This window comes from Capra hircus, chromosome 25 (assembly GCF_001704415.2).
Source record: "Capra hircus breed San Clemente chromosome 25, ASM170441v1, whole genome shotgun sequence".
Lineage (NCBI taxonomy): Eukaryota > Metazoa > Chordata > Mammalia > Artiodactyla > Bovidae > Capra > Capra hircus.
The window spans coordinates 8,789,405-8,808,129 of record NC_030832.1 but is presented as its reverse complement, the minus strand read 5'-3'; the positions used below and the strand labels follow the sequence as shown (position 1 = coordinate 8,808,129).

The 18,725-nt window shown below is 48.4% G+C and overlaps 1 protein-coding gene across 1 annotated transcript in view; it reads left to right on the top strand.

Moving 5' to 3' along the window:
- GRIN2A (glutamate ionotropic receptor NMDA type subunit 2A) overlaps positions 306-18,725 on the top strand; it is a 445,041-nt gene continuing 426,621 nt past the window's right edge. The window contains exons 1-3 of the mRNA XM_018041005.1: positions 306-599; positions 1,227-1,417; positions 2,837-3,268. Coding sequence (XP_017896494.1) covers positions 2,855-3,268 — 414 coding nt within the window. The 5' untranslated portion in view covers positions 306-599; positions 1,227-1,417; positions 2,837-2,854. The remainder of the gene's footprint in view (positions 600-1,226; positions 1,418-2,836; positions 3,269-18,725) is intronic.

The window sequence follows — 18,725 nt, the reverse complement described above, 5'->3', positions numbered from 1 at the left end:
TTCGGCTTTCGCGGGGGCTGCAGCGTCTCGCCGACTGAGAATAAGTCCCCAAGTTGGCGTGGGGGGCGCCCCTGCCTTCCTCCTCCTCTTCCTGCGAGGCGACCGCAGCAGAAGCACGCCTCGGGAGCCCGGTTGAGCCAGCTCTGTGAACCAGGGTGGCCGGGAGCTCTCCGGACTCCCGCCGGGAAGTGGGGAGCTGAACGCCTGGCGTGGAGCTGGCCCCACAGCTAAGGGCTTAGAGGGAGCTGCCTGCCCACCCCCACCCCCCCTCCCCGCCCGCGCCTCTCTCGGCCGGGGACCGCGGGGATCCCCGGCCACACGAGCGCGCGCGCTCCCACATCCACTCACACACACACTCGCCCTCACACATCCACCAGCCCGGAGCCGGGGCTGCGGAGACTGCTCTCGCGCGCGCTCGGAGGACCGGGGCAGCGACTGTCCGGAGTGGGGCAGGAAGCCCAGCTCGGGCTCTTGGAGGGAGGCGCCGAGGGCTTAGCCGGAGCATGGGTCCCGCTGAACGCTGAGTCGCGGCCGCAGCCATCAGCCCTGGAGATGACCAGGGGCGGCCACTGCTGAGAACTATGTGGAGAGAGGCTGCGGTGAGTGCCGGCGCGGGACGCGGGGCCTCGATAGCCCCTTCGGGAAGAGGACGGTGGGAGGCTTTCACAGGAGGGGCGACAGGACTGCAGGAGGGTCGTTGCGTGGGAAACATCGCAGCTCCCTCGGGGGTCCGGGGCTGAGGGACCCGGAGTCCTTCCTTCCCTCTCTCTTCCTGCCGGCACATCGCAAACTCAACCCGCCCCTCCCCCCACCTCAGCCCCCATTCCCTCCTCTTTGTCTCCCTACCCCCCTGCTTGCTCAGAAGCTCCTGGCCGCACTACTCCTGGCTGCCGGCGCCGGGGAGGCGGCAGGGGGTGAAAGCCGATGTGCCTGGTTAGCTTCTCGAGGGTGGCCAACCCGGGGCTCCGGTTCTCCTGTGCGCCCCGGGAGTGAAGCTCTCCATTTCGGCCACACGGTTTTAGGAGCCGCACTGGGGGACGTCTCGGGCACAGAGCTTCAGCTTCCCAGCTCGGGCCGAACCCCCACTGTGCGCGCAGGGGGCGGGGGTGGGGTGGGGGGGCTGTGTGAGCATTGCAGACTGCAGTCAGTTTCCCCCGTCCCTCTGCCTCCCCTCCCCCCGCCCGTGGGCTGACCCTGTCTCTCCGTCTCTTTCTCCGCCTCGGTAGAGCCCTGCTGCAGAGCCTCAGGCTGGGATAGCCGCCCCCCGTGGGGGCGATGCGGACTGCGCGGGACGGCCAGGGGAGCGCGCGGGGGCCGCAGCATGCGGGAACCCGCTAAACCCGGTGGCTGCTGAGGCGGCCGAGATGCTCGTGCGCGCAGCGCGCCCCACCGCATCCTCGACCTTCTCTGGCTACAGGTACGTCCCAGCGGGAAACCTGGGCCCCGCCGGGGTTCCGGGAGAAGGAACAGTCAGCCGGAGGAAGAGCGGGAGAAGAAGGATCAGGGGAGAGAGGGAGCGAGAGAGAAAGCGGGAGAGGGCGCAGCAGGAGCGAGGCTCGGGAGGAGCACCAGGGGGCGCTGCGGCTCCGCGCTCGCGGGGCTCCGCCGAAGAGCGCCGAGGCCCGCGCGAGTTCGCCCCAACTTCCCCTCAGCGCCAGGCAGCGCCTGGCCCGAGGGGCGCGCGCCTGAGCACGCGTGCCCGACGACGCTGGTATCTGCTGGCGGGCGCGGCCGTGCACCTGGCGCGGTCCATGTGTAGGCACTGGTGGAGGACGCGCGTGTGGACTCCGGATGGCCTTGGGCCCCTCTACTGCGGGCTTGCGGAGGTGCGCAGAAATGCACGCGTGCCTGTGAGGGTGCGCGGCCCACTGCCCACGAGCACCTAAGACTTGGTAACAGAATCTGAAGTGGGAAAGCCTGGGGTTGGGGGTAGGCCAGTGCGGCACAGTTCACGTCGGTCGGAGAGCTTCTGCGGAGCCAACCCACCCCGCCCAGCCCCACGCACGTTCCTTGCCAGCTCCCACGCGTCGGCCCGCGGGGGGGACGTGCCTCCCCTCCAGAATTCTGCATTGCACATGGCGTGCGAGAGAGATTGTGTGTATGTGTGTGTCCGAGCCTGTGTGTGCCCGCGTGCGTGTAGGGGGCGGGTCCTGGGGCTCCTGGCGGTTGCTTCCTGGCCCCTCTGCGCAAGGTGGGGCGGACCTTAAGTTTCCTCCAGGCACCCCGGGTTCTCAGGCGCAAGAGCGAGCGTCCTCAATTCCATGCGCTTGGGGCGGTCCCTGCTCGAGAGGTGCGGGGTCTAGCGTGGGTGCCGAGTGGCGCCAGGTGGGTGATGAATCCCCGTGGGTTCGCAGGGGGCGGGGCCAGTCAACTAGCCTTGCGCCGTCGCTCGGCCGCCTCCGCACACTGGGGCTGGTCGGTAGTTTGCGCCGGGTTCGCAGGGGGCGGGGTCGGTAACTTGGACTCGCGGGGGTGGGAGAGGGGTGGGTGGAGGGTTTGCTCCGTGCGCCTACGTCAGGGGCAGTCGCCAAGTGGTCCCACTTAGGGAGTGCGGTGGAGATGTGGGTTGAGTCGAGGAGAGAGGAGGCTGAATGCGAAGGTGGGTTTGAGGACAGTTAAGGAGAATCAGCTCGGATTGGAGTTGTGGGCTGAGTTGCAGATGGGTCGAGGGACGTGGATGGCCAGGGAATGGGGAATGGGGTCAGAGACTCCAACAGCTCTCCCTGGGGTGGTTTCCGTGCCTGGCTGCCCAGAGCAAGGGGCTGGGTGGGTAAACCCCCTCCTCTAGAACCCTCGCGCACCGCCACGGCGCTGACTCTTCTTCTCCACCTTGCAGGGACCGTAAGTGGCGAGTATGGGCAGACTGGGCTACTGGACCTTGCTGGTGCTGCCGGCCCTTCTGGTCTGGCGCGGTCCGGCGCAGGGCGCGGCGGCGGAGAAGGGTCCCCCGGCGCTGAACATCGCAGTGCTGTTGGGTCACAGCCACGACGTGACGGAGCGTGAACTGCGAAACCTGTGGGGCCCCGAGCAGGCGGCCGGGCTGCCCCTGGACGTGAACGTAGTAGCGCTGCTGATGAACCGCACGGATCCCAAGAGCCTCATCACACACGTGTGTGACCTCATGTCAGGGGCGCGCATCCACGGCCTGGTGTTTGGGGATGACACCGACCAGGAGGCCGTGGCCCAGATGCTGGATTTTATCTCCTCACAGACTTTCATTCCCATCCTGGGCATCCACGGGGGCGCATCTATGATCATGGCTGACAAGGTAAGGCTGGGAGGCGACGGGCTGTCAGGACCCCAGCGCGCGCCAGTCATATGGCGGCCACTGCAAATTTTTGGAAGCCCCTGGCGTCCGTCCTTCTTAATCTGAAAGGGGGTTGTGGCCACTGACCCTGGGGAGAGCCAGGTCCTGCTTCTCCAACCTGGAATCGAATGGAAACGCTTTTTGCTTTGGTTCTGAAAGGGGGGGTACTCGGAGGCACCTTGGGTGTGCCAGGAAGAACTCAGTAAATGCAGAAGTAAATGGGGTGGTGGAATGCTTAGAGATGGCTAGGTGGTGCACAGAGGCGAGCCTGGGGGCAACTTGAAACAATAAGCTTTATATTCCTACAGTATCAGTTTTACCTGATTGTGTTGTGGCAAATGTCTATTTTTTCCCGTACTAAAAGCCATGGAAACTATTTTTAAAGGATCAAACGTGGGAATATTGTGGAATAAAATGCAAAGTTTTAGGTAAAACAGAAAAAGGCAGAAAAATGTCATGTTTCCACAGACTGTCTACAATTAGAGGAAGTGGGGTGGGAAGTCTGAGGAGCCCTAGGCTAACGGCACACAGGTCTGTGTTTCTCCAAGGGAGTGGCTGTGAGTGGAGAGAAGGGACTGCTGACCCAGAGCATGGTGGTGCTGGGTGTTCCTACTGGTTACCTGGGTGGGACTGCCCAGGGCTCCGAGGCCCTCAGATGGAAGGGTTGGCTCCCAAGGATGGGTTTTGATATTGGTAGTTGGAGAGTGTCCCAGTGAAGGAAAGGTGTCCAGATCTCTTGGCTTAGAGTGGGAGGGAGGGTCTTTCTGTGGATCACCTGGGGGTGTTGGTGCGGAGAAGACGGGTCTGGAGATTTGAGTGAGATGTTTTGAGGGCCTGGTTTGAGAACTGTGCCGAAGTGCAGGTGGAAAAGAAGCAAGGTGAAGAATGAGAAAGAAGGGGAGGGTTGGTGTTTGTGGGTGCCCCGTGCTTCTATCTAAGCCCTGGAAGAGAAATAGGGGGGTGTCAGGAAGGGAAGTGTGAGTGTACTTGTGTGCTGTGGGTGCCCCCAGCCCCGAGACCTTTTCGGAGCGTGTTCCTTAGATAGCAGGAGACGTCCCAATGGAGCCAGCAGACGTTTATCATAGCACGTTGCCTCTGATGCTCTCAAAGCACTTTTACATCCATCAAATCAAATACTGCTTCTGCCTCAGCAATTCCCACCAGCTCCTTTGGGAACCGTATTAATTCTTTCAGGTCTCCTGGGCTGCGGCACATTCTGTTGAAATACACAGCTGATGCAGTATCTTATAAAACATTCCTTTTAAATGGTTTGCAACCTAGCAGAATTCCTACGTGTGGTTGAGTATTTTCCCAGCCACCTCTCAGTTTTTTTGGGGGGGTTCCTTTCTGGGATGAAAAAAGTAGGGAACAGCTGTGTCTTGCCACTGATATGTGGCCATTTCAGAACTGGAAAAGGTCTTCCAGTCTGTTAGAGCATCCTGTAACTTTCAGGTGAAGAGATTGAGGTTCAGGGCAATTCAGGACTTAGCTAAGACCACACGGTATGTGATGGAACTAGATCTCTGGTTTTCTGGTCCTCTGGTTTCTGACGAATGCACTAAGGAGGAGAACAGCATTTCCTAGCAGGGTTTTGGAGTGGGATTTGGGCTTTAAATATCACCACTGATTCCTTCTCCCTTCTGAAGTTTTGACAGAGCAACATGCACTTAAACAGGAGCCATATTGAAAGTGAAATTTCTGTATCGACTAGGGCCCAGCACAATCAGTGGAGAAATACGGTAAAAGCTGAGTAGGAGAAGTGTTGCCTGCTGTGGGGCTTGGGCTCTTACCTGACTTACCCATCTGACTAGAGGCAAAGAAGCAGGAACAGAAGTGGGCTTATAGTTAGCATCCCCTTCATATGCAGTGACCCACCCATGTCTGGCTCTGACTTACTAGATCTCTAAGAGGGTATTAGGAAGGGAGTTTTGAGAAGTCCAGAGGATATGGGTGGAAGCATCTTCTCTTGCAGAATTAAACTGCCTTATAGGGATTGGACATGAGTGTGACCCCACTTAAAGAAGAAAAATGACTTTAGGAAAGGGCTAGAGGAAAATGAGAAAGGACATTTTCAGAGATGTCAAGATGAGAAACTGATTTAAGAGGGGGTGGAGAGGAGAGGAATAAAAGGGTGCCTTGGCTCAAAAGTGGTGAAAGGAATTGGATGGTCTTCATTACCGTTGGGGCTTTCCGAGTTGGTTTTGATGGCAGGAAATCAAAGAAGCCATGGGATAACATTAGGGTATATGTTGGGTCCCCTATGTGGGATGTGCAAGTGATGTTAAGAGGAGTGGGGCTGAGGAGTGGGATTTCGGGAAACTTGATTGTGTTAAAGGGAAGAGATCAGCTGGGGTGTGAACAGCCCTTCCTTCCATTAGCAACACGTTGAGTTGGCTTGTGTCTTAGCTGCCCGTTTCTGTGGAGTTGCAGTCTGGCTCTGAAGAAGCAGTCATGGGCATTGCCTTGTTCAGTTGGGTGTGCCCTCAGTCTTGTGGCCACAGAATCCGAGTCTCCCCAAACCACTGAGACCTCTCTGTCCCCCCATAAGATGACATCATTAGGTAAAGCCCAGCACATACCTGTATTGTTTGCACTTCTAAATTGGTAGCATGATCGAGTCTTGGTGAATAAGAATGGCAGTTAATTTGACTATCAATTAAATTGAGCCTCTCTCCCCAGTTCTTACCTTTTCCCCAATCTTCTTTACGCTTGGTGGGGGGGAAGGGGGAGGAAAGAACAGAGCTTTGTAATAATTGAAATGTGTGAAGTGGCAGACTTTTGTGGTTTCATTTAATTTACAATGGAGATATTAATTTTTGCTTCTATCACTGGGTGGTCTTGAAATATGATTAATTTAGAGGTGAAAATAATGCTGAACATTGATAGAGTTCTAACCTTATCTTGGTCTGGCCATTTTGTTGCCATGCACATGAAATACACTCTGATTTTCATAACAGTCCTAGTAAATCGAGCATAGACACTGGACTTCTATGTTGCTGCTCAATGTCCTCACCTCCTCCCCTTCCCCCCTTATTTCTAACTGCTCCACCGGAGGGAAAAGGCAAGGCTTACATTTTAGCTACATCCATCCATGTCAGTTACTGCGTGGGTTTCGCTTTATGTATTATTTCTATATATACTTTTTATCTCCTCTACTGGAGTGTAAGTTCCTTGAGGACAGATTTTTTTTTTTAAAGTGTTTATGTGTATATGTATATTTGAAATAATGATATTCCTCCTCCACAGACAGTTTATAAAAATAATGTCTTTTCATTACAGAGCACTTAGAAAGTGTATTAAAGTTTAAAGAAGAAAATAAAAATCTCTCTTTAAATCTCATCGCCAGGGGTAACCACTGTGGACTCTTGGATCTCTTTCGTTTTAAGCTCTATGTATTTAGTTATAAGGGCTTCCCTCATGGCTCAGTTGGTAAAGAATCTGCCTGCAGTGCAGGAGACCTGGGTTCGATTCCTGGGTCGGGAAGATCCCCTGGAGAAGGAAATGGCAACCCACTCCAGTATTCTTGCCTGGAGAATCCCACGGACAGAAGAGCCTGGCGGGCTACAGTCCATGGGGTCACAAGAGTCGGACACGACTGAGTGACTAACCCACCACCACCATTTAGTTATAAGTTCAGGATTATATTGTGTGTGTATATTGTTTTGTTTATTGTACTTTGCATCCTGTGGACTTTCTTAGAAGACCCAGGGTTTTTGTTTATCCTGGAAGAATCTCAGCCATTATCTGTTGGATGTTTCCTTTCTAACCTTCTCTTTCTCTTGTAGTTAGTCTCTCAATAATTTCTCTGTGTATCCGAAACATTTTTTTAAAGTTCCCTGTCTCTCTGTGCTGTGTTTGTACGGTGTTTCCTCAATTCTTTATTCTAGTTAACCAGCTCTTTTCATTTGTGTCTGGTATATATTTTTTGCCTGTGAAGTCTTAAAATTCAACACTGATTCATTTTATTTCTAAGATACATAACAGCTTTCTGCTTTTGTTTTGTTGAAACAATACCTTCTCATACCTTCCTGCTTTTGTTTTATTGAACCCTCTTCTCACTTTGTGGGTGTAAATCTCTTCTGTCCCTTCGAGGATTTGAAAAATACTTCTTATGAAGTCCTCCTCTGATTGCTCTAGCATCTTTTCTTCTTCCCGTGTGAATTCTTCTGTTTTGTAGAGTTTGATCGTTGGATATCCTCATATGTCCTCGAATTTTTGTTTGTGAACTTATTGTCAAGGCAGTTTTATGGCTTCTTCTGCCCTGTAGCTATCAGCTGGCGTGTTTTTTAGCCAGAGGTCTTGTCAACAGCTCAGCTCAGAGCTCTCTTTCTGCTCTGTACACTCTGTGGTGCAGGCTTGGGTCCTGGTCTCCTGTAGGTGCTCTCATTCTGGCCCCATTACACATGCAAGGATGTTCTTGTGGCTGTGACTCATGGTGGATGGTGCAGACGTCTTGTCCCCATTCACGGTTAGCTGCATGGTTTGAGTCCAGTCCTGCCCCTTGTCCCCTTGGTAGATCTTGGGACCTCTGCTCCCACTGCTCACATCAGACTTACTCCCCCCTGCACTTTGATTCCTCCTGAAATTGTAGAATCTCATCGTTTGATTCATTTATTTTTAGGGAGCACCTTCTATTTCTGATCTGTGATTCCCTTATTTTCAAGCAGCATTTTATAAATTTTGAGATATCTAAAGTTTGATCTATAAATTCTGTGTCTTAGGAGCAGAAGAGGGAGGCAGCTGAATGTGTTCTCTCTGATTTTGACCCAGTTATATTTCACAACCTGCTTTTATTTCTTTCAAACTTGATTGTGTAGTCTTGGAATTTTTCCTTATCATTAAATCGACTTCTCAAACATGATTTTAAATGGTGCAGAATGTTCTGTGTATACCATAATGATTTAAACTTTTCTTCTGTTTTTCCCACCTTTAGTAAGGTTGGTTTGTGCTCTGCATGTGTGTTCTTTTGGGCACCTTGCACTGATCTTTGCTCTTTGCCTTTGTTTCTGGGTAAATATATGGTGACTGAGTGAGTCAAGTCACTGGTTTGGATGCCAACTTGCTGCAGTTTCTGGAAGAACTGACCATGCTGTGGGTCAGGGTTTTCCACCCAGTGTTTGTTCCCAAATGCTGACTGATTCCATGGGTGTGTGCCAAGTCTCCTCTTCTCTCTAGTGGGCAGAGAATCACTAGCCATCCTGAGGATTAACAGAAGGTGGGGGCTTCCATATGAAAGGCCTCCGTAGCTCTGCTGAGTAACAGCTCACCTGTAGGAGGCTGCTGCACTCGTAACCCGGCAGCTCCGAGTTTGGGTGGGAGTGATGAGCCTACCCATTAAACTCAGAAAGCTCCTGGAAAGGGCAGACACACACATCAGAAGGGCGACGGAGCCCACTCAGATCCTGTTGTAGAGGCATCAGGTGGTTCCTGGGAGAGTGAGTGGGGAGCCCTATCTTCAGCCTTTTCCATGAGGCACGTCAGATGCAGTCATCACTCCTCCTCACAGAAGTCATGGAGAACCAGCCACCACCCGGAGAAGCACGGTGACCTTTCCATGGGGCCTTGGCGGGGGGAGGGGGGGTCCCTGCTCATCACCTGGACCCTTGACAGATGTGGTCTGGCAGGGTTGGGGGAGTGTTCATCTTCTCTTTGGTAGCCTCGCGTGGGAAATGCTTCTCTAGGTAGAGTGAGAGGGAGACGGAAAGATAATGACAGAGAGAAAGAGTGTGGAAAATCTCGGATTTGTAACAGGGGCTTGTTGGCTTCTGATAAGGCCATCATGAAAAGGAATGGTTATAATGTTACTAACTAGTGTGGTTTGTTCCAGGCTGCCCCTTAATTATTTAAATTTGAATTACTTGCCAACGTTTTAAAGTTAGGCAGTATCACATTGATTTTAAATCCAAATTTCTTGCTTCTTTGGGAAAATCAGAAGGCCTGGTAACACTGGCCTTGCTTCTCCCCATAGTGACAGGTGGCTGGAGATGAATAGTGCCCCTCCCCCGCTTAAATTGGAAAAGGAAATGGCAACCCACTCTAGTATTCTTGCCTGGAGAATCCCCATGGACAGAGGAGCCTGGTGGGCTACAGCCCAAGGGGTTGCAAAGAGTTGGACACGACTGAGCACCCCCTTAAATGGGCCTGAAGCTTGTCCCCCTTTCAGACTCCAGTTTGCCCACTTCACTCACTTATGTTACAGAGCTGGTCCTGAAGGCACTGGGATTTGTGATCCCTGATATGATAAAGAAAGAAGCTGGCCTTTGTTAAGAGGGTTGCTTTCCTTCTCTCCCAGACTGCTCCTTGAGAGGTGGAAAACTGGAGGTGTGCACGCAGCCACGTTGCTATGCTCACAGCTGCCACCCCTAATCCACTGTAGCATTTTGTCCTTTTTGACCACAAGCCCTAAATTCTTCTCAACATGGTCCTCCAGGAAGCCACTAGCAAGTTAGCTTGAGTTCGCTAACTACCAAGTTAGTTAACTTGAGTCAGAAGACCCCAGAATACCCTAGACAAACAGTCTGAGCACTTACATTCCATTTCCAAATAGCAGTGTGACTTTGAGACAGTCTCTTCAGCTTTCTCTACCTCAGTTTCTCCTTCTGTAAAATGAAAGTTTAGGGAGATAATATCTTTGCAAACCTCTTTCCAGCTCTGAAAATTTTATTGCCTTCGAGAAAAGGCTGGGAAGAAGCATAACAAAATGTGAGCCGTGATTATCTTTGGGTGGTTTGTTCATGGGTGTTTTCATTTAAAAAAAAAATCATTACAGAAAGGCTAATAAGCTGAACCTTGAGTTGGATTGTCTGTGTTTAAATTCAGGTTCTGGGTGATCATGGGGAAGTTGCTTCATGTCTCTGAGCCTTAGTGTCTTCATCTTTAGGATGAGAACAGTAATGGTACCTGCTTCCTAGAGTTGTGAGATTTAAATGGGATAATAGATATAGTATGTAGCTTAGTGCTTGGCTCTTAATATATACTTAATATATACTTAATATATACTTCTTATAGGAATGTTACTGTTATTGTGTCTATATTTTGTGGTTTTTATTTTTCTCCAAAGTACATGTGTGTGCTTAGTTGCTCAGTCGTGTCTGACTCTTTGTGACCCCATGGACTGCAGCCCACCAGGCTCCTCTGTCCTTGGGGATTCTTCAGGCAAGAATACTGGACTGGGTTGCTGTGCCCTCCTCCAGGGGATCTTCTCAACCCAGGGGTTGAACCCACTGCAGGTGGATTCTTTACCGATTGAACCACCAGGGAAGCCCGTAGTACATGTGCTTTTTAATAACCAGAAGGGTTATTATAATAAAATAATATAACAACCTGAAGGGTAATGTGGTGATATGAGGCTATTCCCTGGCAGAAACTGGAAATGAGTCTCGTAGAACTCTTAGAATGGGAGAGTCCAACATGAAATGATTCATATTTTCTGCACTGGGACAACCAGAAGCTTTCTTTGAGTTTTCAGGTTGCTATGAGCTTTATCTTGGCAAACTGAAGATTAAATGTGGCCAGTGTGAAAGTGACTGTTAGAGGTGACCTTTATGGTAAATAACTCCACCAATTGGAATACATGTTTGCACTGGGCTTAGGGCTTTGGGTCTAGACATATATGTGTGTATGTGTTAGTCGCTCAGTCATGTTCAACTCTTTGCAACCCCATGGACTGTAGCCCACCAGGCTCCTCTGTCAATGGAATTCTCCAGGCAAGAATGCTGCAGTGGGTAGCCATTCCTTTCTCCAGGGGATGGTCCCGACCCAGGGATTGAACCTGGGTCTTCTGCATTGCAGGCGTAGTCTTTATCATCTGAGCCACCAGGGAAGCCCGTGGACATATATAGTTTCTCATTTTCTTTCTGCCAAGGATTAAGCACCTCTGAGACAGCCTGAGGACACCTGGCTGCCCCAAAGATATTTGACTGAAGAATCCTTGTGATCTTATTCTTTTCCTCTTATTTTATTATCCTTTCAAGTTAATGCTTGTAAATCCAGTTGGTTTAGGGAAGGGGCTTAGAGTCAAGAGGGAATATAGATTTTGATGTTAATAATCGGGTTGCTTTAATTGAAATGATTTAAGATGTTGGATGATGGAATTAAAATTCAAAACAGTCTTTCCAGGTTGAAATGATGAACCCATACTGCAGACTGCACTGAAGGGTTTAAGGATGTACATTCTTGCAGGAAGAGGGAGATGTGACTTTCCAGCTCACCTGAAATTGATTTTTGTAAGAGTCGTGAACCAGTGGACTGCCTGCTGAGATCATGGATGAATTAGTATTTTATTTCATCAGCATAGTATTTTTAAATGCTTGAATTTTAATATCTTTGGACAAGGCATTCATTTTTAGGTTCCCTACAGCCCTCCTCGCTCCCTGGTATCTCACATCTAGTCAGATTCACACATTTATGTTAACTGCATGGTCTCTGCAAGCATCTGAAATTGTGATCCTCAATCACAGGATTTTTGTTTATTTCCTCATTTGTTTTGCCTTGACCAAGATACTCAGCAGGTCCCAAGAAGTGATAGGGTTCTTAAAAAAGTAAAGCCCACATCTCTAGAAATATAATGTCTAAATCAAGAGAGGTGATAGTTCTCTTATACCTTTTCGGTTGTTAGGAGTCTCTTCCGCTCCAAGTTGCAGAGTATTTGACCAGCTCTGGCTTAAACCATCAGGACATTTAGTTTTGTTGTTTAACGAGGTACCCCAGGGCTGGTTTAGTATCCCAGTAGCCCGTTGAGGGCTCAGGTCCTTCCATTCCTGTTTTGCCTTCCTCAGATGCTGGTTCACGTTGGCCACAAGACGGCTGCTTCTGTCCCAGCTGTCGCATCTTCACATGCCAGCATTCATAAAAGGAAGAAAAGTAAGAAACATGAGACTTTATCCTGGGCCCTCCCTCTCTCCTTTTAATAGAGCAGATGTCCTGTTACATTTCATTGGCCCAAACTGAGTCATATGCCATCTCTTGAACATCACTGATTGAAATTCATAATCAAAATTCTTCTCCAAGAGTGGATAATTGCCACTGGAGCAAAATTTTCTTCTGTTAGCAGAGGTGTAGGAGCAGTGGCTAGTTGGTCCACCTGACGCTGTCTCCAGCAACACTAACGCATCTGGAGACTTGACTTAGTTGGGGGGGGCGGTAATATTTGAAGATGAATGTTGAAAAACTTCAGTATGTCCAGAAGAAGAGCCTCCAGGATTATGTAGTATCTAAATAACGTATGATGAGAGTCTCAGAATAAATATTTAGGAAAATTCAGCCTGGAGAAGATAAATCTCAGAGACGATAAGAGATATGTTCAAATACCCCATGGGCTCTTACAGAGTAGAAGGTTAAGTCTTAATTTTGTTGTTGTTGTTGTTCTGGGGACAGAACTGAGACCAGAGGGTGAAATTATATGGTTGTTATGAAGAATAAGTTTTGGCAATCAGGTCTCTAATAGAAGACTGTGATATTTCATAGAATAATGTGTCTGTTGGACCTGACTGAGCCCAGAGTGACTGCCATCTGTCAGGGACACAACAGAGAGTCAGACTCACACTGGCAAGCTTGGACTGGATCACCTCCGAGGTCCTTCCTAACTCCTAGACTCTGCTCCTCTCAAGTTCTTGAATTTCTAAAAATCCCCAAATCCTGATACTTTAGGCCCTTGGGTTTGGCTGAAAACCAACATCCTCACTTTCTGTAAGTGGGTGAGTAATTCAGTATAAATTTGCCTGGCATGGGGGAGGAATTTATGAACCCTGCATCATCACCCTAAATCCCCAGAGGACTTTACATCATTCCAAAGGGTAGATTATATTTGAAAAGCAGAAAACCTATGTATATATCAACTCTCTCTCACACACATATAAATATGAACATAAGTAGGTCAGCTCGCGTCATGTTTACTAGTGGAAATGTTTTTGGCTGAGAAGTGCATCTACAGAAGACGACGTTTAGAGTAATTGCCAATGATCTCAAAAAGGGAAGTTTTTTGCAGTTCAGTTAATCATCATTACTTATTAAAGTGTATTCCTGTTCGTGCACATATTACTTTGGTAATACTTTTGTATATCCTAAAGAAACAGCCAGACCCCTCTGTGATGTTTCAGCTAGGAAATTATCCTCTGCTGTCTGTTGTACTCCCCTGTGCTTTGAACATTTGCTTATGGCAGAAACTGCTCTGGGTACTATTCCATTGTTTATCTCTTCCTCTGTTTTCCCCTCACACCTCCCAAGGAACAAACACAGCCCGCCTGACTCCTTCCAAATGCTTTGCCCTTCCATTCAAATTTTACAACTTTGCATATGATGGAAATGGGTATGTTTTTTTGGTAATTATTCATTTATTAGAAATAGGTACGCAGGAGCAGAGTAAAAACAAAAATCCAGAAATTACAATGCAGCATTCAGAGAAAGAATGTTTGCTTAATTAACGCACGACGCCTGGTTCTCTCCATGGGGGTGACCCTGTTACCTATTCAAAGAGAAAACCTGTTAATTGGGATGGTAGTTTGTTTCCCTTTGTGATTTTGCTGAAGTTGGTATGTTGCAAGGATCTTTTTCCTTTTTTAAAATCTCACTGACTTGAAAGAGGTTAATTGTTTTCCATTGGTCCCCAACTGTGTCTGTTTTTTCCCACGCAAAATAAAAGCTCACGCTCGAATATAAGCTGAAAATCACTGGCACCTCAAAGCTAGGCCTACCTACTCATCCAAGGGATTTAAGATTCTTTGGGGGTGATCTGGGGAGAGGAGGAGTCGGGATCACTTTATAGGCTAACGAGAGCTACAGGCCCTTCGCCAGAGGAATATTCAGGAGCCTGCATCTGATACCATGTCAGTTTCAGGGGCACACAGACCCTCTGAAACCCATTCATAGCCTCCTTGGAATTGATTTATTCTTACTGGTTTATGAATATGTTCATTCTTCACTGAGCCTGTAAAACCTGGGCCCGAATGTTCTATAGATATATCTGTGATCAGATTATTTGCTTCCTTGCTATATAGCACAGAGAGCTCAGCTCAGTGCCCTGTGATGACCTAGAGAGGTGGGATGATAGGGTGGTCCAAGAGGGAGGGATATATGTATACATATCACTGATTCACTGTGTTGCACAGCTAATACTAATACAACTAAACTAATACTATAATACTAATAAACTAAACTAATACAACATTGTAAAGCCACTGTCTCCAATAAGAGAAATGCAGGTGTGTGCATGTGTGTGTATGTGCACGCATGCACACAGAAAAAGGTTGTTTGCTTCCATGTAACTCAGAATCTGGTTGGAGGAGAGGTACAGCTAAAGCCTTGAGTGATGCCTCAGTGATTTGGGGGCCATGAGGCTACAGAAAGGAGCACCGCTTTCAGAGGTCTGAGGGTGGGGGATGAAAGCCAGGAAGGATGTCCTAGGGTCAAAGTCAGGAACTCTGGATTCGGGAACAGGCCACCACCCACGTGCCTGCCTGCAGGTCACCATCCAGCACTGTGGCCCGAGGAGCAGCCTCAGCGCGGAGGGGGCCACATCACCCCCCACCCCCAACCTGTCCCCCGAGGCTGTCAGGCTGCAGGGACACCTTGACAGCTCCTGGATTTTCCTCTGGACGGCAGTTCTCAAAATCAAAACACTTGAGTTTTTTTTTGCCGATTTCTAGTCCGTTGTCACAAATGGCGGGATGTCTCTTGCTTTATCTTGTCTCTTCCACGTTAGGAAATTCTTGCCAGAGGGAGTGAGTGCCATTCAAGATCCCTATTGTCTTGTATGTCTAGAGTCCTTGGACTGAAAAAAACAAACACAAAACCCCTTATTTTCTAAGTGAATTGTTGTAAAGCTAAGATATTTGTGGGGCTGAGGAAATGTCGTGTTGATTGACGAGTGGATGACAGAGCCACTATGGGAAGACGCTGGGAGCTGTAGAAAAGGACGTGCTTGCAGAGGCTCTAGCGCCAGCTGAGGGGCGGGGCTTCTGCCTACGGAATTTTGAAGATGGCAGCCCCGGGTGAAGACCCGAGCTTTATGGTCAGATGCCCTTTAAAAGTTAATTGCTGTTGGTTTTCACCTTGGTTAATTGGTATTCATTTTTTCCCTCCCCTTGTTTACTCTTTTTTTTTTTTTTAATTGAAGCATAACTGAAATAACATTATGTTAGTTTCAGGTAAACGATGCAACGATTTGATATTTGTATCTATTGCAGAATGAACACCACGAGTCCAGTTAACATTCGTCACCACGCATGCTTACAACCTATTTTTCTTGCAAAGCTGTTCCCGAAGGTGGTTTTTTTTAAAAAAAATAGATAATTGCTTTACAATGTTATGTTGGTTTCTGCCATTCATCAGCACGGATCAGCCACAGGTCCGTCCCTCCTGATCCCCCCTCCCGGCTCCCGCCCCATCCCACCCCTCCAGGCTGTCTCAGAGCACTGGGTTGAGCTCCCTATATCGCACAGCAAAGTTCCGCTGGCTATCTATCGTATGTACAGTAATGTATGTGTTTCCATACTAGTCTTTTCTCCATTTGTCCCACCCTCTCCTTCCCCCGCTGTGTCCACTGAGGTGTTTTTTTATTTGAGGTGTTGTGTTTAATAGCAACAAATATGAAGAAATCGAAATTATTAAGTAAATCTCAATGTATCCATAGACTGGAAAACGTAGCAGATGAAAATGCTTATAAATAAGTTGTATTGATAATTACATATGAATTACCTGATACAATATAAAGTAAATTAAAAGCTATATATGAAGTTACATGATCAATATGCATATTTTATGTATGTGTTTAGATATAAGATATAGACAAGATTAGAAGGATATATATCAAAAGGTTAATAGTAGCTGTTTGCAGATGAGATCAAAGGTGGTTTTTCTTTGTATAACTCTGAATCTCACAAATCCTCTAAAGTTGTGCATTTATTAGATTATTTTTATGTTAACTGTGGCTGTTTTTTAACAGTCCTTTACTGCTAATTGGCTTCTAGAAAGATTGGACCACTGGATATTTCTAATAGCTATGATAAAGTACCTCTGTAGTCTAACTATGGCCAGCACTTGAAACAAAGATTTTTCTAATTGACCTGGTGCCAATGTTATCTCATTGTGTTAGTTTGCATCTCTTTTATGACATCTGCTGTGGAATGTATTTAATTTAGCCGCACCTCACTTTTATATTCCCTGGGTGCTGCGTGTCTTCACCTCTTTGATATTTCTCATTGTGTAAATGGAAAACCTCAGAAAATGATGGATCCCAGTATAAAGTACAGTGAAATAATTTGAATTTCTAAAAAAATAATAAATATTTTGAAGCCTGGCAGGGAGTTCTATGATTATTCATTCTTAGTCACCCGGCATTGCTCAGCCAGTGTGTCTGTATCAGTGTTGTTTCAAGAATTGCTTTAACGTGTAAAATTTCCCAGTGGAAAATCATCTTGTGGGACTTGACTATTATGATTTGCCAGGAGGTGCGGGGCAGAACCATGTCCTAGTTGGCTGGAGGTGGGCTCCTGTCACAGGCTTTGTGGTGAACGGTAGGGATGCAAAGGTTTGTTCTTTTCTTCAGAAAAGTGAAGGCAGGATAAGGATGTGACGGTCACTGCCCTGCCACCTGAAAGGGATATTGCCTGAGTGGCAGGGACTGACTGATCTCTGTCTCTGTGGCAGGAGTAGGTGCAGTGAAAGGAATTGTACGTGAAAGTAAGAGGGATTTAGGTTGATATTAAGAGGCATGGGGGAGCTTCAAAATATTTAACCACTAATAAAGCATGATCATTTTTATGAACTGTTTACGACCTTCCAAAATTCATATGTTGAAACCCAACCCCCATGTACCAGGTGGTAAAGCCTTTGGGAGGTGATTAGGTCATAAGGGTGGAACCCTTATAAAAAGAGACCCTGAAAAGCTGATGCTTACAAAGTGTGGAGAAGACTCTTGAGAGTCTCTTGGACAGCAAGGAGGTCAAAGTCAGTCTTAAAGGGCTACTCATTGGAAGGATTGATGCTGAAGTTCCAGTACTTTGGCCGCATGATGTGAATGGCTGACTCACTGGAAAAGACCCTGATGCTGGGAAAGATCGAGGGCAGGAGGAGAAGAGGGTGGCAGAGGATGAGATGGTTGGATGGCATTGCTGATTCAGTGAACATGAACATGGGCAAACTCCGGGAGATGGTGAGGGACAGGGAGGCCTGGCTGGTGCTGCAGCCCAGGGGGTCGGGAAGAGTCGGACGTGACTTGGCGACTGAACAGCAGCGACAAAAGAGACTCCAGAGAGCTCCCTCACCCCTTCTGCCCTGTGAGGACGCAGTGAGAAGAGCTACCTTTGTGAATCGAGAAGCAGGTCCTCACTAGGCTCCGAATCTCCTGGTGCCCTGATCTTGGACCTCCAGCCTCCAGAACTGTGAGAAAGAAATACGTCTTGTTTATAAGCCACCCAGTCTCTGGTTCCTTGGTATACAGCGATCCGAAGGGACTAGGACAGTCAGTGATGAGTCAGAGCACAGACCCTCTTTGTAAGATCCTGGAGCTCCCATTGTGTTGGGCACTAGTCCTTTCGTGACTGATTATGAGAAGGTGGGGGTGGGGGGAGGTTACTGAGGGAGGGACTGAATGGCTGAGGGGCTTGAAGGCCCTGAAGGCTGTGGCAATTGAAACCCAGGCATTTCAATGTCTTAATAATCAGCTCGGTTGTACGTGTTTGTATCAGCTGGCTGTAACACTAGAGTATTAGTGAGATCTCTCGTGTCTTTCATGCCAAGATGTGTGTAGTGGTTTTCCAGGACAGGAAAGAGGACGATTGTCTCCTCTGTGCTATGTCAGCCATGCCCTGAAATGGGGAGATGGGGCTGAAAACCTTCTGAAGTTCCCTTTTCTAAAGTATGGAATAGAAATGTGCTTTCTTCTACCTCTGAGCCCAGCGCTTTCCCCTTCTCTCCTGTGAGTTAATTCTCCACCTGCATGCCACATGCATGCCCCCTCCCATGATAAGAGGCAGACGAGAGCTGAAGCCAGCTTTGCTTTCACTGCCCACCTTCCACCCCCTGGCTCCTTGTCTTCCAGGGCAAGACCTTCCCAAGCAACTCCTGTTTCATTGGCATTGAATGAAAGGGTCCGTTTCAGTAGTTTTGGGGATGTGATGTGGTCACTGGCAGAAGCACAAACATAATGTTGTAACCTGCTTGGAATACTCCAAGCCTAAATGAGCTTTGTTCAAGATCCAGCTTTCCAAAGGATGTGCTTCGTTCAAGATTCAGCTTTCCAAGTCCCTTATACTTGATTTGCACGTAGAGTCTGCACTTTTCCTCCCTCCTATAGAGTGGGAAATTCTCCTTCCCCATCCTGGTGCCTAGAGGTTTTCAAATCCCAATGGTTTCCAGGGAAGAGAGGCATGCCTCTGGCCTCACCTGAGGATAGGAGGAACCTGGGATATCTTGGAGTTAA